The 25,414-nt window shown below is 40.7% G+C and overlaps 2 protein-coding genes across 3 annotated transcripts; one reads left to right on the forward strand and one right to left on the reverse strand.

The window, feature by feature from the left end:
• The first annotated feature begins 7,940 nt into the window (after positions 1–7,940).
• On the forward strand, positions 7,941–8,902 carry LOC112253351 (cholesterol 25-hydroxylase-like protein 1, member 1). Its single transcript, XM_024425341.2, has one exon. It carries the CDS (start codon positions 7,954–7,956, stop codon positions 8,809–8,811), a length of 858 nt encoding a protein of 285 aa, XP_024281109.1. The 5' UTR covers positions 7,941–7,953; the 3' UTR covers positions 8,812–8,902.
• A 2,873-nt stretch (positions 8,903–11,775) lies between these two features.
• On the reverse strand, positions 11,776–19,506 carry LOC112252408 (zinc finger protein 592). Of its 2 annotated transcripts, none has more exons than XM_024423601.2 (10): positions 19,107–19,506; positions 18,429–18,514; positions 16,033–18,329; positions 15,745–15,923; positions 15,452–15,625; positions 15,201–15,360; positions 14,992–15,093; positions 14,524–14,633; positions 14,227–14,365; positions 11,776–14,140 (listed from the first exon to the last, which is right to left on the reverse strand). In XM_024423601.2, exons 3-10 carry the CDS (start codon positions 18,307–18,309, stop codon positions 13,643–13,645), a joined length of 3,639 nt encoding a protein of 1,212 aa, XP_024279369.1. In that variant the 5' UTR covers positions 18,310–18,329; positions 18,429–18,514; positions 19,107–19,506; the 3' UTR covers positions 11,776–13,642. The 2 variants fall into 2 exon arrangements, with proteins under 2 accessions (XP_024279369.1, XP_024279368.1); XM_024423600.2 differs by having other exon boundaries at positions 14,824–15,093; positions 19,107–19,504.
• Between the last annotated feature and the right edge of the window lie 5,908 nt (positions 19,507–25,414).

The following is a 25,414-nucleotide window of genomic DNA, read 5'->3' on the forward strand; positions in this document are numbered from 1 at the left end:
TTTGTATTGACTATGAGATCGTTCTAAGTTTCTTAGGGTTTCCTGTAATTTCAGCAGTTTCTGTGCTTTAATCTTTTTCTTGAGAGATGATGTGGCTATGATCTTTCCTCTAATAACCGCCTTAGCTGCATCCCACAATATAGCAGGAGATACTTCCCCATTATCATTATTCTCCAGATAGATGTTCAATTCTGTCTTTATTGATTCCTTGAATGCTGGATCATTCAGCATGCTTGTATTAAGTCTCCATACCATATAGTATTTCGTGGTTTGCTATCAAGGTGTAGAGTTAGGTAAACTCCATTATGATCTGATAAGTCGCTCTGCCCGATCCTACAATCCTTAAGCCTGTGTCTATCTGCACTGTACATGAAAAAGTAGTCTAACCTGGAGTATTCAGTGTGGCGGGCTGAGTAAAAAGTAGTCTAACATGGAGTATTCAGTGTGGCGGGCTGAGTAAAAAGTAGTCTAACCTGGAGTATTCAGTGTGGCGGGCTGAGTAAAAAGTAGTCTAACCTGGAGTATTCAGTGTGGCGGGCTGAGTAAAAAAAAGTAGTCTAACCTGGAGTATTCAGTGTGGCGGGCTGAGTAAAAAGTAGTCTAACCTGGAGTATCCAGTGTGGCGGGCTGAGTAAAAAGTAGTCTAACCTGGAGTATTCAGTGTGGCGGGCTGAGTAAAAAGTAGTCTAACCTGGAGTATTCAGTGTGGCGGGCTGAGTAAAAAGTAGTCTAACCTGGAGTATTCAGTGTGGCGGGCTGAGTAAAAAGTATATTCCTTATCGGTCTTATGGGTGTCACGCCATACATCCAGCAGTCCTAGATCCTGCAGTCTCCTATTGATATTTTTGGCAACTAGGCTCATTTTCCTATTTTGGTTTGTGCTGTCCAATTTTGAGTTTAGAATTGTGTTAAAGTCCCCTCCACAGATAAGAGTGCCAGAGGTTTCTGTGGCTATTAAATCAAACACCTTCCTGTAGAAGACTATGTCACTCCCTGGGGGTGCGTATACATTAAATAATGTAACTTCCTTGTTATCCAGTTTACATTTAACAAGTATAAATCTACCCCCCTTGTCTTTTATTTCTGACATAAACTCAAAATTAACTGAATTTGGGATGAGGATTGCAACTCCCCTTCTACCCATTTTGTAAGAAGAAGAAAAAGTGTTCCTATACCCCATTTTCTCGTGTTCAGGTGTGGAAGAACACGAGTTTCTCGTGTTCAGGTGTGGATAAGTGAGTTTCCTGACAGAATATTATGTCAACTCTCTCCCGTTTCATCTTTGCTATTACCTTACTTCTCTTGATGTCACTCCCCAGTCCGTTTACATTGAGACTTATGACCTTAAATTCCCGATGATGCAGCGATATAAAAAAAAAAAAACTGTGCACCATATCTGCCTGCTTATCATGAACCTAAAAATCAAGAACGATAATAAAGTAAACCAAAGTGGGAAAATACTTTGGTATTTGGACTCCCATGTCAGAGGACTGTCTCTTGCCTCTGGGGTTTGAGGGGGTGAGCCTGTCCGCAGGATGGGCCCCTCGCTCAGATATGAAAATGCGTGACGTAGTCACAAACAAGACCTGGTGGAACCGAAAATAATAAGGGCGCCTATTTCGTCGCTAATACACATCGGTTAATTACAAAGTGAAAACTATATAGGTCATGCTTGCATATCATGAATCCTCCCCTTGATATGCCCTTCTGTCGCCCCGTTGTCAATGTGTCATTAATCCTTAGCTAATATATATGTTATTAACGTGACGCTACTTAGTGTGTTCGTAAAGAACACATGCTTTTGGCTACTCACTCTTGTTCAGCATTGGGGGAAAATGGGTAATATATTTTACCTATTGTAATGTAAACCATAACAACCCAAAGTCTTAAAAGCTCACGGTAACTATTAATTCTGTTAAATCCGATTCAGTGTCTTACATCTTCCCGTTGGAAATGCCTGAGTCTCTCTCGGATGTGAACGTCCTCTCGCTGAGATGGTTTCCCTCTTTCTCCATGACCCTGCTTGTCAGCAATGATCCATGGGAGAGCTTTCTCGAGTCTTTCGGCTGGTGATGTCGCCTTTCTCCTGTTGGTATACTCCACTGGGAAGCCCCTTGACTTCATGCTCGTATGTAACCGAGCCATTTTCCAGAAATACCCGCATTTTTGCCGGGTATGGTGTTAAGAAGCGAATACCCTTCTCTTTAAGTGCTTTCTTAATGGGGGTGTATTATTTCCTTCTTTTCAGTATCTCTCCCGCGTAGTCATGATCACAGAACACTCGTTGGCCTTGGAAGTTAACAGGCTTTTTCCAGGTTGCATGTAAGACTTTCTCTTTGACTGAGAATTTTAGGAACCGTACTACTATGGATCTTGGTGGGGCGCCGCTGGGGGGTTTTGAGGCCAGAGCTCGGTGTGCTCTCTCGATTCCCAGGTCAGTGTCGTCTTCAAGTATGCCCTTGAATAGAGCCTCCACGAAGTTGGGCATAGAGTATTTTTCTGCGCCCTCTACTACGTTATAAAGTCTAATGTTGTTTCGACGTGAGAAACCTTCGAGTTCTGTCACTTTTGCCTGTAGTGCGTGTTGGCTTTTCAGTGACTGTTCAAGCATTTCCTTGACTGTGGAGTTCCAAGTGTCCGTTTCCCCAATGCGCTGTTCTGAGTCCCCCATTCTTGTAGATATGCTGTGAAGTTCTAATTTGTTTTCTTCCAGTTTCTGGTTAATGTCCTTCTTGAACTCATCTAGTTATTTTCTTACATGTTCTCGAAGTTCCTCTCATAAGCCTGTGAGTGCCTTGCTCAATTCCTCCTTCATCACCTCACGAAATGAGGGTTCTTTTGCTGCTGCTATCTTATTTGCGCTAGCATTAGCCATTTCGGGTTCATCGACGATTATATCTTCTGCTGTCTTGTTACGGGCTGTTGTTGTAGCTCCGCGACCTTTTCCTATTTCCCCCTTTTCCATTTTGCGTAAGTTATTATAATGCTCAGAGTAAATACTTGAATTTAGGGGGGGAAATACCCAACCAATTTGCAGTACGAAAAACTAGGCAGCCATTACCTAAGTTGCGTCACTGGAAGCGGTGGAGGAGTCTGCAGTATGTTTCTTATCCCAGCAAAAGCCTCCCCAAGTACCTTGTTTAATCAATGTAATGCCCTACATTTACAATTGACTCCTCAGTGGCACAACTTTTCAAATTATCTCCCAATTTAACCCACACATTTACAAAGGATGATATTTTTATGTCTTTTAGGTAGGCAAGCTAGACAAAATCTTAGGAGTTTTCCTATTCAACAAAAGTGGGGCAATAGGTCTTGAAATTACTGAAATGCTTTCTAAATATGGTAACAATATTAGTACAAGATTGGCACTATTTCTGCAACGTAAAATGCTGGGAGTCAGGAAGTAGGTGCAGAAGGTGAGGTTAATAATGAATTGATGCAGAAAAACAAAACATGAGAAGCGTACAGAATGTGAGAGAAAACAATACTACATAATGACTGATGTCTACTGAGGGCTAAATAAAGGGGGAGTAACCAAGGAAATAATGATAACCAGGTGTGTGTAATAATGGGGAGTAGGTGTGCGTAATGATGGGGAGCAGGTGTGTGTAATAATTGTTGCCGGTGGTTAGTAGACCGGCGAAGACATGCGCTGGAGAGAGGGAGCGGGAGTAGGCATGACAATTTCATATAACTGCCGGCAGAGTTTGTGTTTATATAGGATGTACCGCCCCCACCTACCCTCAACCAATCATGTCAATATGGAGCTATGCAGAACCCACCGCATTGTTATACAATTTGGAAGGCACAGGGCATCGCCATACGGAGCTCAAATTGGCTTCCCGCAAGCCTCTGGAGACTCCACAATTGCGTCACACCCTCCGGACCACATTGTCAGATCAAGAATAAAGATGGCTTTTAGACACAAGCACTTTGTACACCAAAATGACAGTCGGAACCGGTCCAGAACAGCGCTACGTCCCCCAAATAGGGAATTTATTGGGTTTAAAGATGGGACTGGCTTCGGCCACCCTAGTCATAGACTGTTCTCTCTGCTACCACACGGCAAGTGGTACTGGAGCGCCAAGTCTAGGTCCAAAAGGCTTCTTAACAGCTTCTACCCCCAAGCCATAAGACACTTGAACAGCTAATCAAAGGGCTACCCAGACCCCTCTTTACGCTGCTGCTACTCTCTGTTTATTATCGATGCCTAGTCACTAACTCTACCTACATGTACATATTACCTAAATTACCTTGACTAACCGGTGCCCCCGCACATTGACTCTGTACTGGTATCCCCTGTATATAGCCTCACTATTGTTATTTTACTGCTGCTGTTGAATTATTTGTTACTTTTATTTTCATTTTTTTTTACTTATCTATTTTTTACTTAACACTTATTTTTCTTAAAATGTCTTAAAGCATAGTTAGTTAATAAGGCCTTGTAAGTAAGCATTTCACTGTAAGGTTTACACCCGTTGTATCCGGCAGATGTGACAAATACGATTTGATTTGAATAACTGTGTCAGTGGTTTTCTCCCTTGAGCCCCTGGCCTTAATTAAGTCTTAAGATTAGGTAAGATTACACATAAGATTAGGCTGCACAATATGTTTAGGTCATATTACGTGAAATTGAAAGTTCTTAACTCACTAATCTTCTCAAATGCATTAAGACCACATTGTAAAATAACAGATGGAAAATAACAGATTTCATGGACTCTGAACTAATTATATTCCACCTTGGCCCAAACATGATATTGAGAATCAAAATATTATTCTTGACAATTTTGATGATCTGAATAGGTCACCCCGGTGGTCTCCAATTGAGAGATACCAATACATATATGTAATGTTCATTAATGTTGTGGTGTTGTATATATTATTCATTTAATAAAGTATACTGATAAAGACACATTGCAGTTTTGTTTTAACTTGTGATAGGTAATATGCATAATTAACTCATAACTCAAGCAGGGACCAACAGATCTGTATCTGGTACAGTATGACTTACCGTTATTAATAAGCTGATTAACTGACTGGTCTGGGGTAAACTGCAATTGGGGGGATGGTGCTGCAGGTCGGTCATTCCACGAAAAGAGTGCCCTTTTGATATTTTAAGTAGAAGTGGCATTTAATACAGTGCCTTGCAAAAGTATTCATCCCCCTTGGCGTTTTTCCTATTTTGCCAAAAGGCATGTGGGAGACTCCCCAAACATATGGAAGAAGGTACTCTGGGCAGAATAGACTAAAACTGAGCATTTTGGCCATCAAGGAAAACGCTATGTCTGGCGCAAACCCAACACCTCTCATCACCCCAAGAATCATCCCCACAGCATGATGCTACCACCACCATGCTGTGGGGATGTTTTTCACTGGCAGGGACTGGGAAACGGGTCAGAATTGAAGGAATGATGGATGTCGCTAAATACAGGGAAATTCTTGAGGGAAACCTGTTTCAGTCTTCCAGAGATTTGAGACTGGAATGGAGGGTCACCTTCCAGCAGGACAATGACCCTAAGCATACTGCTAAAGCAACACTCGAGTGGTTTTATGGGAAACATTTAAATGTCTTGGAATGGCCTAGTCAAAGCCCAGACCTCAATCCAATATATATATATATATACAAGTTACACTACCCAAAAGGTACTCAATTAGTGGAACGGCCCAGGCACCAACTTAAACTGTTCAGTGTTGAAATCTTTGTGTTTTGTGGTGGATTTTGTTAATCTGACGGAAATGGATTTATTGTTGGAAATGGGTATTGTGAGGGAAAAATCAGCTGTCTCATTGAAGTGGGAGCAAAGTACATAGCTAAGCACTATAAAAAGGGAGAATGTCTTCTCTCTGCACATTACAATCACAGGCATTCAGAGTCACCAGGATACAATTAATCTTGGGTAATTTTGGGCAAAGATTATCATGAATTATTTACTTTAATTTGACCTTTTGAAGCTTGCATGTGTTGTATTAAGTGTCTTTAAGAGCCTCTGGTACATAACCACATCCACCTGTTAAGGCACACTGTTTGGTTCAGCAGTATTCTCTAGTGACTCCAGTTACTCTGACAAGCGACTCAGGAACGTCAAGGAGCTGTCCCTCAGGCTAACCTCCCATTAAATTTGATATAATAAAAGCCTATAGACTTTGCTTTAGTCTATAGCAGGCATATATGTTTGGTTTCCTACTTAAGTACATTATAATAGATGGTGCTTCAGGCAGGTTTTGATGATACTGACAGTATGTAACAGTATTGCAACTTCTATCATACTGTATGTGTATGTTGAAATATTTACTGACCTAGGTATCACTTAGCACAGAAGATATATTTGATATCAATTTCACACCACATGGTATGTGATATGGAATTTATTATAAAATCTGGTTAAACTACCAAAATAGCACTTTTCTACAAGTTAAAATATATGTGTTGGAGTTAGAGGCAATCAGCTACATCCATTTTTGGACGTATACATTTATATGTACCCATTTGATTCTTAAAATATAACATGAGCTTTTTTAAATTGTCATACATTAGTAAATGTAAACCAACATGTACAACATGGTTAAAGATATATAATTTTGATATCATGAATGATCAGTCCTTGCATCCAGAGCTATGGCTATAATTTCTAGTGCTTACATTTCTCAAGCCCCATCTGTTTTTTACTGAAATGGGCAGGGATAACGCTTTGTTATTATTTCTTCTGCTGCTTTAAATGCCTTGCTAAAAGATATGACACTTTTTTACTGTACTCTTGCTTTTGTACCCTGATAAAAGTGAGCTTTCATTAATTTAAAATGCTCTTATATCTATGTTTAGTGTAGTGGTGACTTGTCTTAGCGATGTCATTGTTTTTCTTGGTTAATTGTGATCTTTGGCGAGTGTTCATTGAATGTGAGAGAGCATCTGTTTTGCAAGATAATGCAGGGTGTTAAATGGCTCATTTCTAACGGTGTACTAAGGCAATTGAAAGAGCAATGATTAAATGTAAAGGGTTATAGCATGTTTGAGTGCATGTGAAAAATGTGAAATAAGCTGAATATAAAGACCTGTGCAGCTCTTTCTTCCTACCTCCACAGTATAAGGCAGTGATTGTTAAACTTTGGATGTTCTGGGAGATTTCACCTTTGGTCTCACTGCAATGTAAAATTTATTATTATTCTCAAAATGTATATTTGCAGTTAACTCTAATGAACTTATCCTCTGCAACCTTCCGGTTACTAGTCCAACGCTCTAACCACTAGGCTACCCTGTTTGATTGGCTCAAGCACATTAAGAAGGAAAGAAATTCCACAAATTAACTTTTAGAAAGGCACACCTGTTAATTGAAATGCATTCCCGGTAACTACCTCATGAAGCTGGTCGAGAGAATGCCAAGAGTATTCAAACTTCTCATCAAGGCAAAGTGTGGCAACTTTGACTAATCTCAAATCTCAAATATATTTTGGTTTGTTTAACACTTTTTTGGTTACTACATGATTCCAAATGTGTTATTTCATAGTTTGTGGGCACCGTTTGTCACGTGATAGTGCAATTATTTAATTGTTTTGTTTAGTGTTGTGTAGTGGCTTTGCTGGCATGCATCCCACATTTTTTTTTGCCCCACCAAGATTTACATACTAAAATCGCAACAGCTCGTACTGTGTATATATATATATATATATATATATATATATATATATATATATATAGTTACACTACCCAAAAGGTACTCAATTTGTGGAACGGCCCAGGCACCAACTTAAACTGTTCAGTGTTGAAATCTTTGTGTTTTGTGGTGGATTTTGTTAATCTGACGGAAATGGATTTATTGTTGGAAATGGGTATTGTGAGGGAAAAATCAGCTGTCTCATTGAAGTGGGAGCAAAGTACATAGCTAAGCACTATAAAAAGGGAGAATGTCTTCTTCTCTCTGCACATTACAATCACAGGCATTCAGAGTCACCAGGATGTTGAACATCACCAAGGTTCAGTTTACTTTGCAGCTTCCTACCTTTTCCAGATTCTCAGACAGGCTTTTGCAGCCTCTATGGGACTATTTCCTTTTCAATCACTACTCCCTCATCTCTTCTCCCTTCTTCCCTGTCATGATCTGCTTCTGCAGTTACTTCTTCTCCAGTCTCCCCTTTGCTGTACTAGACCTCCTGGGAGATAATGTCCCCTCCATTCACCGCTACAAGATCCAGCAAGAGAGACGTCCAACCATTCGGATGATGGCAAAGAGCTTCGGAAGGGCTGTATATAACCACTTGATCTTTGTTCTGCCTGCTGTGCTGATTCAGACCTGCTTTATGCCTTCAGTGGTGCTACCTACCAGTGCTCCAACTGTGGTAGAGGTGCTCATTGATGGACTGGCTGTCCTTCTTCTTTTTGACACACAGTATTTTATGTGGCACTTTGTGCACCACAAACATCCACAACTGTATCGGTGGGTCCATGCCATCCACCATGAATACATGGCACCCTTCTCCTGGTCCACTCAGCAAATCAGCATTCCAGAACTGATAACAGTTGGATTCTGGAGCAACCTGGACCCCATCCTGTTGAAATGCCACCCTTTTACCATCTGGTGCGTCACCATCTTAAGTATCTGGATGTCAGTGGAGGACCACATAGGCTATGACCTGCCATGGGGTCTCAACCACCTGGTACCATTTGGACTGTTAGGAGGAGCACCAGCACATGACATGCACCACCAGAAGCCCAACAGTAACTATGCACCTTTCTTCAGCCACTGGGATAGAATTTTTGGGACTGCCATCCTGGCAGGGAAGATAACTGAGAAAAAAGGGTTTTATTCTCTGTAAATAGAAAGATTCACTATAATTATTATGTTCATACTTACTTTTATTGCTTTCTGTGCATTGTACATACAAATAAAATGTGTCTTTGTTTTTATTCATTTGTCAGTGTCGAACATCAATTGTATTAAAATGTACTGCAATGTTTGAAAATGTTCTAAATTAATTAGATATAGTAATTGCTGGAATTAGAGCAAAAGTAATGGTCCTTGGTAGTAATACATAGTCAAAGGATACAACTAGACAGCCAACTCCAGTTTACCATTTGCCCCAGAGAATGGCAGCAAACCATAATTTAAGCATTTGTTTGCCTTGTCTGTTACAGTCTGATTCAGTAAAACATTAAAAAAAAAAACTGGATTCTACACAATGCAGCACAAGCTTACGATTTCTTAAACAACTCAAACATACTTTCAGTCTTTGAAGACTTAGTAAGGATTTTCCTGTTTTCATCTGGCTTTCCAATCAACAAATCTGTTTGTTGGCCAGGGGTCAAGATGAGCCACGGGCCAAGTTTTAAGTACAGGGCAAGGAAATGTTAGAGCCAATTGAAGAAATGTATTGTTAATCCATCGCTATGTGACAAAACTTGGTAAAATCAAAAATCTATATACAGTTGAAGTCGGAAGTTTACATACACTTGTTGGAGTCATTTGTTGGAGTTGCTGTTGGAGTCATTAAAACTTGTTTTTCAACCACCACAAATTTCTTGTTAACAAAACTATAGTTTTGGCAAGTCGGTTAGGATATCATCTTTGTGCATTTTTCTCATTTTCTTTTCATTTTTATCATCTTTGTGCATCTTTGTGTCATTTTTCCAAAAATTGTTTACAGACATATTATTTCACTTACTATTCACTGTATCACAATTCCAGTGGGTCAGAACTTTACATACACTAAGTTGACTGTGCCTTTAAACAGCTTGGAAAATTCCAGAAAACGATGTCATGGCTTTAGAAGCTTCCGATAGGCTAGTTGACATCATTTAAGTCAATTGGAGGTGTACCTGTGGATGAATTTCAAGGCCTGCCTTCAAACTCAGTGCCTCATGGAAAAATCAAAAGAAATCCTCCTAGGGAGCAATTAACAAACGCCTGAAGGTACCACGTTCATCTGTACAAACAATAGTTTCTCTAGGAGACGCGGAGAACGCGATGAACGTACTTTGGTGCAAAAAGTGCAAATCAATCCCAGAACAACAGCAAAAGACCTTGTGAAGATGCTGGAGGAAACAGGTACAAAATTATCTATATCCACAGTAAAATGATTCCTATATCGATATAACCTGAAAGGCAGCTCAGCAAGGAAGAAGCCACTGCTCCAAAACAACCATAAAAAAGCCAGACTACGGTTTGCAACTGCACATGGGGTCAAAGATTGTACTATTTGGAAAAATGTCCTCTGGTCTGATGAAACGAAAATAGAACTGTTTGGCCATAATGACCATTGTTATGTTTGGAGGATAAAGGGGGAGGCTTGCAAGCCGAAGAACACCATCCTAACAGTGAAGCACGCAGGTGGCAGCATCATGTTGTGTGGGTGCTTTGCTGCAGGAGGGACTGGAGCACTTCACAAAATAGATGGCATCATGAGGCAGGAAAATTATGTGGATATATTGAAACAACATCTCAAGACATCAGTCAGGAAGTTAAAGCTTGGTCGTAAATGGGTCTTCCAAATGGACAATGACCCCAAGCATACTTCCAACATTGTGGCAAAATGGCTTAAGGACAACAAAGTCAAGGTATTGGAGTGGCCATCACAAAGCCCTGTCCTCAATCCTATAGAAAATGTGTGGGCATAACTGATAAAGCATGTGCGAGCAAGGAGGCCAACAAACCTGACTCAGTTACACCAGCTCTGTCAGAAGGAATGGGCCAAAATTCACCCAACTTATTGTGGGAAGCTTATGGAAGGCTAGCCGAAACGTTTGACCCAAGTTAAACAATTTAAAGGCAATGCTACTAAATACTAATTGAGTGTTTGTAAACTTCTGACCCACTGGGAATGTGATGGAATAAATAAAAGCTGAAATAAATCATTCAAGTATTATTTTGACATTTCACATTCTTAAAATATTTTTTTACTAAGATTAAATGTCAGGAATTGTGGAAAAACTGAGTTTAAATGTATTTGGCTAAGGTGTATGTAAACTTCCGACTTCAACTGTATTTAGTGCAACAGGTTTCCTCAAAAATTTTGAGTAATGACATCACATTGGGGTTTACAGTGAGGAAAGAGGGGCAGAGGCACTGCTGTCTAAACTATGTAAACGTGTGTCTCATGTCTCAACCGCTCTCTGCTCTCTCTGAGCTCTAGGCTAAAGCCATCAGAGGAAAACAGATGCTCTCACTCTACTCTAAGCTAGAGCCAACACAAAAGAAGACGATCTCTGCTCTCTCGGCTAAAGCCAACGCGAGGGAAGACCGGTCTCTGCTCTTTCTAAACTCTAGGCTCTTCTGAACTACAGATTTTTGAGTTTAGTTAAATAACTATTTTGAATTTACTGGTTATATGTGAGTTATGCTAATTTATAAAATTGCGGTAATCAGTTTCAAATTTTTTTTTTAAATGTCAAGTTAGTTACATTTCAGAAATGGTATGTTATAGTTTTTCAGTAAGGTTGGACTTTGTTAAACTCAAACATTTCAAGTATTGCAACTTATACTTAAGTGACTTTGACTTATAAAGATTGTCATGTTCATTTCACCATATTGATTTAATTTAACTTGTTTTTTTATGTAATAGAAAATCAAAATAACTAAGTTGATTTACATGAAAAATCTGAAATGGGCTGCCTGTGGAAACGCAGCAATATTGTTCAGTCGGTTGGGGATACTGGCCTGAGAAAACACATTTTGGAGGGAAAACAAATTGCCCTAGGTGAAGGTGTATTTTTTTTCCAGCACATTGTCATCAGAGAAGGGATATCAATCATAGCAGAAGGGATCTTTTGAGGACAAAGGATGCTGATGTAGTCATGTACATGTTTATTTGCAATTATTTGAAGTAAACATTACAGCAAGGCACAATGGCCGATGCAGGTTGAATAGATATGTGATGTCTTAAGAAATAATGCTAATAAAATGTTAATTAGCTACTGTGTACATGGGTTAGCTTACAAGTCCTTAATATTGTACATATCAAAAGTACAAAGTTTCTCTTGACAGGCTATAAAATCACTGAGATGTGAAGTTTCATATCAGCCACTGAGTTAACACTGGATCCATTTAAAGCATGAACACTGATTCATATAACCACTAGAAAATGAACAGTTCATATAGCACTTAAATAGAAATTTCACAAATAAGTCAATGTGACTATAAATATCTATCTCCAAAGTAATTTATAAAATTGAATATTGTGGGAGATAATATACATTTTGAGAATAATAATACATTTTACATTGCAGTGAGACCAAAGGTGAAATCTCCCAGAACATCCAAAGTTTAACAATCACTGCCTTATACTGTGGAGGTAGGAAGAAAGAGCTGCACAGGTCTTTATATTCAGCTTATTTCACATTTTTTCACATGCACTCAAACATGCTATAACCCTTTACATTTAATCATTGCTCTTTCAATTGCCTTAGTACACCGTTAGAAATGAGCCATTTAACACCCTGCATTATCTTGCAAAACAGATGCTCTCACATTCAATGAACACTCGCCAAAGATCACAATTAACCAAGAAAAACAATGACATCGCTAAGACAAGTCACCACTACACTAAACATAGATATAAGAGCATTTTAAATTAATGAAAGCTCACGTTTATCAGGGTACAAAAGCAAGAGTACAATAAAAAAAGTGTCATATCTTTTAGCAAGGCATTTAAAGCAGCAGAAGAAATAATAACAAAGCGTTATCCCTGCCCATTTCAGTAAAAAACAGATGGGGCTTGAGAAATGTAAGCACTAGAAATTATAGCCATAGCTCTGGATGCAAGGACTGATCATTCATGATATCAAAATTATATATCTTTAACCATGTTGTACATGCTGGTTTACATTTACTAATGTATGACAATTTTAAAAAGCTCATGTTATATTTTAAGAATCAAATGGGTACATATAAATGTATAGGTCCAAAAATGGATGTAGCTGATTGCCTCTAACTCCAACACATATATTTTAACTTGTAGAAAAGTGCTATTTTGGTAGTTTAACCAGATTTTATAATAAATTCCATATCACATACCATGTGGTGTGAAATTGATATCAAATATATCTTCTGTGCTAAGTGATACCTAGGTCAGTAAATATTTCAACATATACATACAGTATGATAGAAGTTGCAATACTGTTACATACTGTCAGTATCATCAAAACCTGCCTGAAGCACCATCTATTATAATGTACTTAAGTAGGAAACCAAACATATATGCCTGCTATAGACTAAAGCAAAGTCTATAGGCTTTTATTATATCAAATTTAATGGGAGGTTAGCCTGAGGGACAGCTCCTTGACGTTCCTGAGTCGCTTGTCAGAGTAACTGGAGTCACTAGAGAATACTGCTGAACCAAACAGTGTGCCTTAACAGGTGGATGTGGTTATGTACCAGAGGCTCTTAAAGACACTTAATACAACACATGCAAGCTTCAAAAGGTCAAATTAAAGTAAATAATTCATGATAATCTTTGCCCAAAATTACCCAAGATTAATTGTATATTTTCAGTTGATGTGGAACATCTGCCAGTCCCAAGGGCTTGAGAAACAAAAATAATTTTGTTTTAAGGCAAATAAGAGAAAATCATGACTACTATTTACCAAAGAAATGGAGATAGCAGCTTTTAAGAAGTTCAAAATTGCTCTTATTGATTCTATTATGCCTGAAGATTATCCATGAATCTCTAGGTCAGTGCTGTATGTGGATTTAAAGGTCAATGGTTTTACTGCAGTCTCACAGTGCAACCTGGTTGGATCCTCTTCCCGTGAAGGGTCAGATTTAACTAATGGAGATGGCAAGTCCTCTCCCTCATTCACACCCACTGTTTTCCCCACGTCCTCTTCCTGCTTCTTTCTGCTCTCATACTCCACGTCTATCATTTCCTTCTTCTCTTCCTCGGGGTCTTTGACTTTGTGCACAATAAACAGGTGTCTGTTGAGAGACAGCTGAGATGCAAAACATAATCCACAGTGCAGACATTGGGGAGAATTTTTATCGGTTTTATGCTGAGGTATGTGCTGCTGGAACTGTGTGCCATCCTCTGAGGTGAAACCACACTTAGCGCAGCGAAAGTGAGATTTCAGACGTTTGGTAGAGGAGCCTTCTAGGGCAGCACCATCCTCCCTCTCCCTCTGGGATGCCACAGCAGGTCTCTTTGAAACAAGCCTCTGCAAGTCAAAGTTAATGATTAGATTTCAAGTGTCATTTTTGACAATCAGTAAAATGCAGAAAAAAATAAGAACATTTAAATCACCTCTCCCAAGGCTTTGCTGGTATCTAGAGGGGTTGATTTTGACAGACTAAAGTCTGGATTTTTGATCCCATGCATCAAACTGATGTGGTTCTTCAGCATGATGTTTGTGGTGAATGTTTTCCTCTCATCTGTGCAATACCTGCACAATAAGAACAAATATCATATACAAAAAAATATTCAAAATGTGGTAACCACAGCTTTGTTTTTGCAAGTTGGACCATTTCCTACAGTGCCACCCAGGGGGTGCCAGATATGACAACCTTTTCTTTGTAACGTAGATTTCAGGATAAATCTCACCAGCAGGTAAAGGTTTTCTTTCCATTGTGGTCATTGCGAATGTGTCTTCTCAAACTTGTAGAGGAATTGAAAGACCTCTCACACTGCCGGCATGGATACCTCTTCAGTGACTACAGAAAGCAGAGAGAAGATTGACTTAATTAGGGTTGAGCTGACTTGGGAATTATTTCCTTTCATTAAGGGCCTGCAAGATGAAAATCCCACATCTGAAATGGTCCCTAAATTATCATCTGTCCTATAGTACAATTGCTACAGCTAATTAGTTTGAATGAGCAATAGAATAACTAAGTTGCTCCTCACCCTCCCATGGTTGTTCTTCATGTGAGAGATGTAGACTTCTCGGTCAGGCAGCCAGTGTAGGCACTCTCCACAGGTCCAACCAGCATTTTTCAGATTGGTCTTCCTGTACCGAGCGGCCAAGTTGGCCCTCTTTCTGGTTGCATCAGAGTGTTCAATGGGAGTGTTTACCTTTGGCTGGTGGAATGCAGAGTTAACATCTTGGTGCTGTGCAGTCATCTCTGTTGGTTTTGTGCTTTTCTCCACCTCTTTGAAGATTCCTTCATGCACCCCCTGTAATATAGGCAGACAGCGTTGAAAAAGACAAAACCAAAAACTTAACATTATGTGCCCCACTTTATGTCAATGTGACTAGATTGAATTTTAGGATGATGGCAAACCTTAAAATGCTGCATTAACGACTGCTTGTGGGTGAAGATTGAAGTGCACTCAGGGCACTTGAACACACAGGTTATAAGCTTTTTGGCGTTTTGATGGAAGTGCTGAAGCAATAACTGCTTTTTCTTGAACATTGTCTCACAAGAACACTTGAAGATTAACCTGCAACAGAAAATAAACAATTAGAACAAACAGCATTACAAACAATCATGTCAAACTTTAAGATGGGTTACATGCATTTAGTTAAACTCACTGAGGAGACACTACGCTGGCGTTGTGCTTAGTTGTCAAATGAATTTGACATCCATCAGAAGACTTGAAGGCAACAGGACAGATAGTGCACTTATAGAAAACGTCACAGTGTTTCTCCTCAATGTGACTCTTCTGCACATTAAATGACATGAAAACCATATCACAGTGAAGACACCTGAAAGAAAAGAAAGGATTTAGAAAAGGGGGCCAATGTTATAGAACACTTTTCTGATATGTATCCCCAGTGTCCCATTCAAGGTCCTAACAAAAGCATATACTTTAGTATTGATTTACTTATAGCCAGCCTTGCGTGCATAGTGAAGACAGTTCTCCTTCACATGCTTCTGTATGTCCACAGAGCGACTCAGCGCACCACACTCAGGGCAGCAGTAAGGAGACTTGTGGGCATGAATACGCTGGTGAGCCCGGAAGCTGCACTTGTTTGGTAGCAGCATCGGGCACACCTTACACATCTATACATGACAAAACAACACAAACCAAAACATATAAATACATTTTTACCTGGCCTATGATAGTGAACATCTCAGCAATTATTATCGTTTCAATTCAATCTTTACTCACCAGTCCCTCCATTTCTTCCGACAGCCTCTGGTAATGGCCTGCGAGACCTCTGTAATCTGATAGCTGCTTGTTACACTCCAGGCAGCAGAGTCTGTGGCGGATGACTTTGTCTGCATAGAGGGGCATGACTGGTTGGGTTTTAGGTGAGGATAATGGGGGCACATGGGAGCCCACATGCAAAGAGGATTCAGCGAGCAAAGGTACAAACATCTGTCCCTCTGCTATGGGCTTCATGGAGAGCTGTGTGCACTGCATCACCACACCTTTGTTCTTATGTTCCCGTGCATGTGCCAGCAGGGCACACTTGTTGAAGAATACCATGGTCTTGGCACAGTGGGTGCAGGCTACTTCAATGTGCACACTCCTCCTGCCATAATGATAGGCGAGACTCCTTTCTACCCCAAAGGAGTCCCCACATTCAAGACAGCAATATCCGCGTGGTGGCAAGTGGATGTTGCTCTCGGGTGGTGGGTTCAGGTTGGGTACGAATGTGGGTACAGGGTTCGCATTGTTTAACAGTCTGTTTAAAGTACCTGCTGCTGTACTAGGAATGGCAGCACATGGATTAGGGGTGGCTTTTTTTACTTGATGCACCAATGGGACAGTGCTGCACACCATAGAGGAGGAAAGTGCATGTTGTTGGCTCTGTTGATGGGAGGTGGAGCGTGCTGCGACTGATGCAGCAACACTGTGAGGGACTAGGTTCAGATTAGCTAAGTGCATTGCCTTAGGAAGGAAGCTTGCATTGGGCGAGTTGCCTGTTTGAACTGATGAAATCCTCTTTTGTGTAGAAGGCCCGTGCTGGGCAACCGGCATAGGTCTCATAACCGGACTACTTGTATTATGAAAAATAGTTGGGGACTGCACTGGTCTTGGCCTCTTGGAGTTCCCCTTTAATTTGTCATCAGTAACCTTTGATGGCAGAATACCAACTGGTGTACTTTTGATGGGCATATCAACAATGATATCGCTTATCACATTATGAGAGGGATAGGGAGACAAACTAGAGTAGGCCTCAACAATAATTCTCTGGGATGGGGAGGACTCAACAGACAGGACCTCCTCATTTTCTGAATCAGGTACTACACTGGTAACCATGCGCTGGATTTGCCCAGTCGTAGTTTTAATGGTCTTTATTCTGACCCTCGGTATGGCTGGGGGTGAGCCAGATGCCAGTGCTGGGGATCCCTTGCCACTGCCATCACTGCAAATGCTTACAGGACTGTCAGGTGGTTTCATTAACTGCTTCACAGCTTCAGGGGAACTCCGGGGACTTTGTGGTGACATGGGCATTTTTGGACTAACATTCATGGTGCCGTCATGAGCCACTGATAAGTCTCCAGAGTTTGGTGGTTCACTGGGATAATTTCTGGCATTCAGAGCCACTAATGCCTCAAGGCAAGACGATAGTTTGGATGTTGGAGTTTTGACACATGGATGAGAGGTGGGCATCTTAGACGTTGCCACTATATTGTTACTGCTTGACTCAATAATGTTATGATCACTTGCAGGGAGCACTGCACTATGACAATCTCCCTTGTCCTTCTGGTCACTGGCATTACTGTCAGGCTTCACCTCTGCTCTGGTATCCTTTGCTTTGATAGATTCTCCTTTGCACCTTGGAAGGTTCTCAAGTTCTTCACAGTCTACTTTATGGCACTGGTCAAACATGCTGTAAGACAGCTGTTTTTTCTGATTGTCTGACATTGGGGGTTCTGCAGACATAAATATAGAGGCAGCAGGGAAGTAGGGTCTCTCTTGTTTTGGATGGACATCAACCCCGTTGCTTGGGGTGTCTTCAGATTCTGGACTAGAGATGGGGCTAAACTGGGAAAAGGACTGAGAGAAGGAAGGTGTTCCTTCAGGTTTTTGCTGGACGGGAGTCTTCCCTAAGAGTCCTCTTGAGCCATCCCCCTTCAAAGCACACACAAAAGACTTAGAACCACAGTGGCTTATCTGATGAGAGTCCATGGAGGCCCCTGACCCCCTGAACCCATTTTGCAATGGGTAATTGAAGAGTGGGCCCTCTCCACCACTATCAGGCAACTCCTGGTGACTTGTGTTCTTCACTATAACACTGACAGCAGGAACATCAGATGCACCCACAGCTTGGTGAACAGATACACTGTCCTCCATACACATATCTGTGTGATTCAGCTGACCTTCTGCCTCATCATGACTCTCCTGGACAGGCTCTTTAGCATCCAAACTGGTGGCATCAGGGATGTCAAAGGCAGCCAAAAGATCATCAAAATCAGGGGTCTTCATGTCACCCATGTTTGAAAGCTTACAAACACCTGAGGAAAACATAAGAGGTCAAATATGAGTACATAAACTGGGGTAGCAGAGATGTGGCACATTCCCTGATGATAGTGATGTTGAGGAGAATTATTTACCATTTGGCTCTCAATTATGTTTGTTGCTAAAATTCTGAAGGGTTGTCAGTTGGTGTCATGATGGGCTGCTCCATCTGTGCAGATACCTGAGATCAATTAATAGGTATTAGGTTTCCTTTTGTACATTATAGACATACAGTGAGCTAGATATCTTGTAATGCTAAAAAGTGTATTTCACTGGTTAGCTGTCAAATAACTGCGTTTAGCCATGAGCCAAGTGGATAGTTAGATAACTAGTAACTTGTATCTTCAGCTGGCTAGCTAGCCACAGCAAAGTATAATTGAAGTTGAGCATCAAAATTGATAACTAGATATACAATATATCACCAAACAACGCATTGTGCTGCAACATAATTGTTTAAACTGTAAATAGTCCAAACATGTGAATACAGAGGCCGGAGTTATCATGCTAGCTGTTAGTTAGCAAGTTAGCTAGGTGTGTAGCTAATGTTAGCCAGTTTGCGTGCTAATTGTCTAGCTAACGTTAGCTGGCTCGCAAATTTGACACACGCAGAGCTAGCTACCATTAGCCAACTAGCGCAATATTTTCGAGTTAGCTAACGTTACACGACACGCTAAATCATCTGCTACCGAGTGAGTTAAGGTTAGCTTTCAGATTAAACACATATTCGAGCATATCCTTGTAGTCTAATGAGTTCAAATGAAGAATTCACCTACTTGACGATTAGTTAACGCTTTGCAGCCATAATTCATCCGATTCACAGGCCTCATTATTTCGGGTGGACTTCTTAATTTGCAACAAAACAGCTAGCTAGCTTCTAGTTTATTGCTTGCTAACTCGCGAGAGCTAAACACATATGTCATCTCGCGAGTCTGAAGTGAATAGATTGATAAGTCACAAATCGATGCAATGTTGGAAGCTATCAATGCAAACTGCTTCAGTAAATTTGATATGGAAATTCTACAGTCTCTCTGATGTACCATTCCTTACAGCTAGCTAGTCGCTCAGAATAACATTTTTTTCTGAGCTCTCTAACTAGCGACTTTATGGCGCATCGCCAGCTTCCTGACGCAATTCCTCTAGGATCAGTGCTGCTATCTGGGATCCTTGGGAAGTCCATACCTTAACCTGAACCTTAATCCCAACCCAAACCCCAACCCCATACCCTAACCATAACCCCTGCCTAACCCTCATGCTAGCCTTAAACTGCAGTCCTAACCTTAACCTTAATCCAAATCCCAACCCCTACCCCTACCCTAACCATAACCATAACCCTTGCCTAACCCTCATGCTAGCCTTAAACTGCAGTTCTAATCTTAACCATTAATCCAAACCCCAACCCCTACCCTAACCATATCCCTTGCCTAACCCTAACGCTGACCTTAAACTGCAATATCAAATCAAATCAAATTGTATTGGTCACGTAGACATATTTAGTAGATGTTATAGCGGGTGTAGCGAAATGCTTGTATTCCTAGCTCCAACAGTGCAATAATATCTAAAAGTGCATTAGTATCTAAAAATGATTCACAACCATACAAACCAATCTGAAAGTAAAATAATGGAATTAAGAAATATATACAGTATATCACAAAAGTGAGTACACCCCTCACATTTTTGTAAATATTTGAGTATATCTTTTCATGTGACAACACTGAAGGAATTACACTTTGCTACAATGTAAAGTAGTGAGTATACAGCTTGTATAACAGTGTAAATTTGCTGTCCCCTCAAAATAACTCAACACACAGCCATTAATGTCTAAACCGCTGGCAACAAAAGTGAGTACAGAAGCTGAGGGTAAAGGTGATGGACTGGCCAAGCATGTCTCCAGACCTATACCCTATTGAGCATCTCTTGGGCATCCTTAAACGGAAGGTGGAGGAGTGCAAGGTCTTTAACATCCACCAGCTCCGTGATGTCATCATGGAGGACTGGAAGAGGACTCCAGTGGCAACCTGTGAAGCTCTGGTGAACTCCATGCCCAAGAGGGTTAAGGCAGTGCTGGAAAATGATGGTGGCCACACAAAATATTGACACTTTGGGCCCAATTTGGACATTTTCACTTAGGGGTGTACTCACTTTTGTTGCCAGCGGTTTAGACATTAATGGCTGTGTGTTGAGTTATTTTGAGGGGACAGCAAATTTACACTGTTATACAGCTGTACACTCACTACTTTGTAGCAAAGTGTAATTTCTTCAGTGTTGTCACATGAAAAGATATACTCAAATATTTACAAAAATGTGAGGGGTGTACTCACTTTTGTGATATACTGTAAATATTAGATTGTGCAATGTCGGAGTGGCATTGACTAAAATACAGTAGAATAGAATACAGTATATACATATGAGATGAGTAGAGCAGCATGTAAACATGATTTAAACATTAAAGTGACTAGTGTTCCATTATTAAAGTGGCTAGTGATTCCAAGTCTATGTATATAGGGCATCAGCCTCTAAGGTTCAGGGTTGTGTAACTGGGTGGAAGCCGGCTAGTGATGGCTATTTAACAGTCTGATGGCCTTAAGTTAGAAGCTGTTTTGACCTCGTCTGTACTGTACTGACCTCACCTTCTCAATGATAGTGGGGTGAACAGGCCGTGGCTCGGATGGTTGATGTCCTTGATGATCCTTTTGGCCTTCCTGTGACATTGGATGCTGTAGGTGTCCTGGAGGGCAAGTAGTTTGCCCCAGGTGATGTGTTGGGCAGACCGCACCACCGTCTGGAGAGCCCTGCGGTTGTGGGCGGTGCAGTTGCCGTACCAGGTGGTGATACAGCCCTAAACAATGCTCTCAATTGTGCATCTGTAAAATTTTGTGAGGGTTTTAAGGGCCAAGCCAAATTTCTGAGGTGGTTGGACAATTTCAGATCATCAGCGATGTGTACGCTGAAGAACAAACGTCAGTGATGTGTACGCCGAGGAACACATGTTTGGGCGACCCACCCAAGATTAACATAGAAATGTGAATTGTAGATCTGTCATTCTCATTGAAAGCAAGTCTACGAAGTGGTAGATCTATTTTATGTGAGCTATTTCTATGCTTTCTGTTTTTAAGTTTCAGGTCTTTTATTTTGGGTCTTTTACATATGGTTTTGTACACCAGCTTCAAATGGCTGAAAATACAATATTTTTAGTTAGGAAAATATATTTCACAGCAGTTTAGATGGTACAATGATTCTCTACACTATACTTGCTTTTTTTGTCACATAAACTGAAATGAGGCGAACAATTAGAATTTTGGCAACCAGGAAATGGTGGAGTGATTTATGCATAGTGAATCTTTAAAATATCCACATCAATGGGGGTTAGGGATGTCCCAAGGAACCCGGACAGCACATATCATTCCCCTAGTTGTAACCATAGAGATAGATAGAGGACTCATAGAGATAGAGATAGAGGACTCGGCAGGTAGCCTAGTGGTTAGAGCGTTGGACTAGTAACCGAAAGGTTGCAAGAGCTGACAAGGTGAAAATCTGTCATTCTGCACCTGCACCTGTTCCTAGGCCATCATTGAAAATAAGAATTTGTTCTTAACTGACTTGCCTAGTTAAATAAAGGTCAAATAAAAAAGAAATAAAAAACAGCCCAAACTGGTTCTAACCAGAATAGAAAGAGTGGGAGGCCCCGGTGCACAACTGAGCAAGAGGACAAGTACATTACAGTGTGTAGTTTGAGAAACAAAGTCCTCAACTGGCAGCTTCATTAAATAGTACCCACAAAACACCAGTCTCAACGTCAACAGTGAAGAGGCGACTCTGGGATGCTGTCCTTCTAGGCAGAGTTGCAAAGAAAAAGCCAAATCTCAGACTGGCCAATTAAAAGAAAAGATACAGATGGGCAAAAGAACACAGACACTGGACAGAGGTACTCTGCCTAGAAGGCCAGCATCCCGGAGTCGCCGGTGATGCCGAAACGAGTTTGAGACTCTCTTTATTTTGATAGTTTATAGTTTATTCACCATTAGTCATCATCTCGACACAAACAAATGTTTCTGTCTTTCACTAATTCATTCTAATTAACTTAATCATTATGACACACCCCTCACTATTTTCATTGGTTGCACTAATTGCACTGTTTGTCTACATAACCTGGTTCAAGTATTCATGATATTACCATGAAGAAGGCACAGTGATGCTGAAATGCTGGTAAATACATAAATTTATATGGAGTGTGCGAATCTCTTTATGTTGATACAAAATCCGTTGGCACCACATAACATACCAAATATTACAGTGTCATGGACATTCATTTCAGTAGCACTCTGCCAACACACACACACACATATACCTCACTCACTCACTCACTCACTCACTCACTCACTCACTCACTCACTCACTCACTCACTCACTCACTCACTCACTCACTCACTCACTCACTACAGTACATACACTACAAACTAGTGACAATATCACCCTATTACAGACATTTAACAGTTTTCTTTTGTCACATCAGACCACAATCCAAGTGCCAATCCATTGAAGAACCAGGGTAAGGGGATCAGTGTACTGTACTGTTCAGACTTAATTATAGCTTTAGGACATAATCCTGCCATAACAGAACATCTTAGAACATGCTATTCCACTAACATTAACAAGATACTGACCAACAAAAACTATTTCTACAGTGCATTCGGGAAGTATTCAGACCCCTAGACTTTTTCACATTTTGTTACGTTACAGCCTTATTCTAAAATTGATTAAATTGTTTTTTTTCTTCTCCTTCATCAATCTACACACAATATCCCATAATGACAAAGTAAAAACTGGTCTTTAGACATGTTTGCAAAAATACTGAAATATCACAAGTATTCAGACCCTTTACTTAGAACTTTGTTGAAGCACCTTTGGCAGCGATTACAGCCTCGAGTCGTCTTGGGTATGATGCTACAAGTTTGGCACACCTGTATTTGGTGAGTTTCTCCCATTCTTCTCTGCAGATACTCTCAAGCTCTGTTAGATTGGATGGGGAGCGTTGCTGCTCAGCTATTTTCAGGTCTCTCCAGAGATGTTTTATCGGGTTCAAGTCCGGGCTCTGGCTGGGCCACTCAAGGACATTCAGAGACTTGTCCCGAAGCCACTCCTGCGTTGTCTTGTCTGTGTGCTTAGGGTCGTTGTCCTGTTGGAATGTGAACCTTCGCCCCGGTCTGAGGTCCTGAGTGCCCTGGAGCAGGTTTTTATCAAGGATCTCTCTGTACTTTGTTCCTTTCATCGTTCCCTCGATCCAGACTAGTCTTCAAGTCCCTGCCACTGAAAAACATCCCCACAGTATGATGCTGCCACCACCATGCTTCACCGTAGGAATGGTGACAGGTTTCCTCCTGACGTGACGCTTGGAATTCAGGCCAAAAAGTTCAGTCTTGGTTTCATCAGACCAGAGAATCTTGTTTCTCATGGTCTGAGAGTCCTTTAAGTGCCTTTTGGCAAACTCCAAGCGGGCTGCCATGTGCCTTCTAATGAGGAGTGGCTTCTATCTGGCCACTCTACCATAAAGGCCTGATTGGTGATATGCAGCAGAGATGGTTGTCCTTGTGGAACGTTCTCCCATCTCCACAGAGGAACTCTGGTCCTCTGTCAGAGTGATCATCGGGTTCTTTGTCACCTCCCTGACCAAGGCCATTCCCCCCCGATTGCTCAGTTTGTCCAGGCGGCTAGCTCCCAGGAAGAGTCTTGGTGGTTCCAAACTTCTTTCATTTCAAAATGAAGGAGGCCACTGTGTTCTTGGGGACCTTCAATACTGCAGATATTTTTTGGTACCCTTCCCCAGATCTGTGCCTCGACACAATCCTGTCTCGGAGCGCTACGGACAATTCCTTCTACCTCATGGCTTGGTTTTTGCTCTGACATGCACTGTCAACTGTGGGACCTTATATAGACAGGTGTGTGCCTTTCCAAATCATGTCCAATCATTTGAATTTACCACAGGTGGACTCCAATCAAGTTGTAGGAACATCTCAAGGATGATCAATGGAAACAGAATGGACCTGAACTCAAGTTTGATTCTCATAGCAAAGGGTCTGAACATTTATGTAAATAAGTATTTCTAGAAAGGTATAGAAACCTATTTTTAGTTTGTCGTTATTGGGTATTGTGTGCAGATTTATAAAGAATTCAATTAATTTAATCCATTTTAGAATAAGGCTGTAATGTAGCAAAATGTGTAAAAAGTCAAGGGGTTTGAATACTTCCTGAATGCGCTGTATTTAACCCATTTCTATATCTTGTGTTGTTTTTGCCTCCATTTGCCCATCCAGAAGTAGCGATATCTCTTCTTTAGTGTTGAGGCCTGTTCATAGGTATCTGTGCATCTCTGATTAATGCCTGTATTGCAGGTAAGTGCTTATTTTCACTTCAAAACTATTCTTGATATCACAGTTAACGCATCATCTGACTCTCCTTGGTGTAACATATCACACTTTTATTTTTTCAATTTGTTTGAAGTGGACCATGCTTGCTTTGTTTTTCATTGTTCATTGTGACCTCTCCAGGTATTCTCTATGTTCCTCCTCCTCTTGACCTTCTGAATGTTTTTGGGACCTCCTTTTTCACCACCACAAATATAGACCTAAAAACCTGCTTTTCTGATCTCTTTGTAAGGTAGGTTTGAACATTTACAACAGTAACAATGGTTTAAGAGCTGGTAGATATCATGATATAACCTTTTTCTCTATAGATCATTCTACAAATCTAACCTAATGCTTTGTTCCTGCAAAGTGAACAATGGGACCATATCATTTGACAGCTCCTGGAGCACAGTGACCAACAGCACTTTGTACTTCACCAAATGCTGTGACCTCTTTAATAACACCGATTGTAACTAGGCCATCCTGTAAATCTTATGTTGATTACCAGTGAGTAGATTAACTTATTCAATGTCTGTATATATTTTTCATAACTTTTATTCGACGTTACCTGAACGCCCATCTGCGGTCCGCTAACCGTTAGCTGTCTTATCGGCTGCTATCTGAATAGACCTATCGGAATTTTTTTATTTTTTATTTTTTTTATTATTTTTTTTTCTTGGGCC

The sequence above is a fragment of the Oncorhynchus tshawytscha genome, linkage group LG06 (genome assembly GCF_018296145.1).
Source record: "Oncorhynchus tshawytscha isolate Ot180627B linkage group LG06, Otsh_v2.0, whole genome shotgun sequence".
NCBI classification, from domain to species: Eukaryota; Metazoa; Chordata; class Actinopteri; order Salmoniformes; family Salmonidae; genus Oncorhynchus; species Oncorhynchus tshawytscha.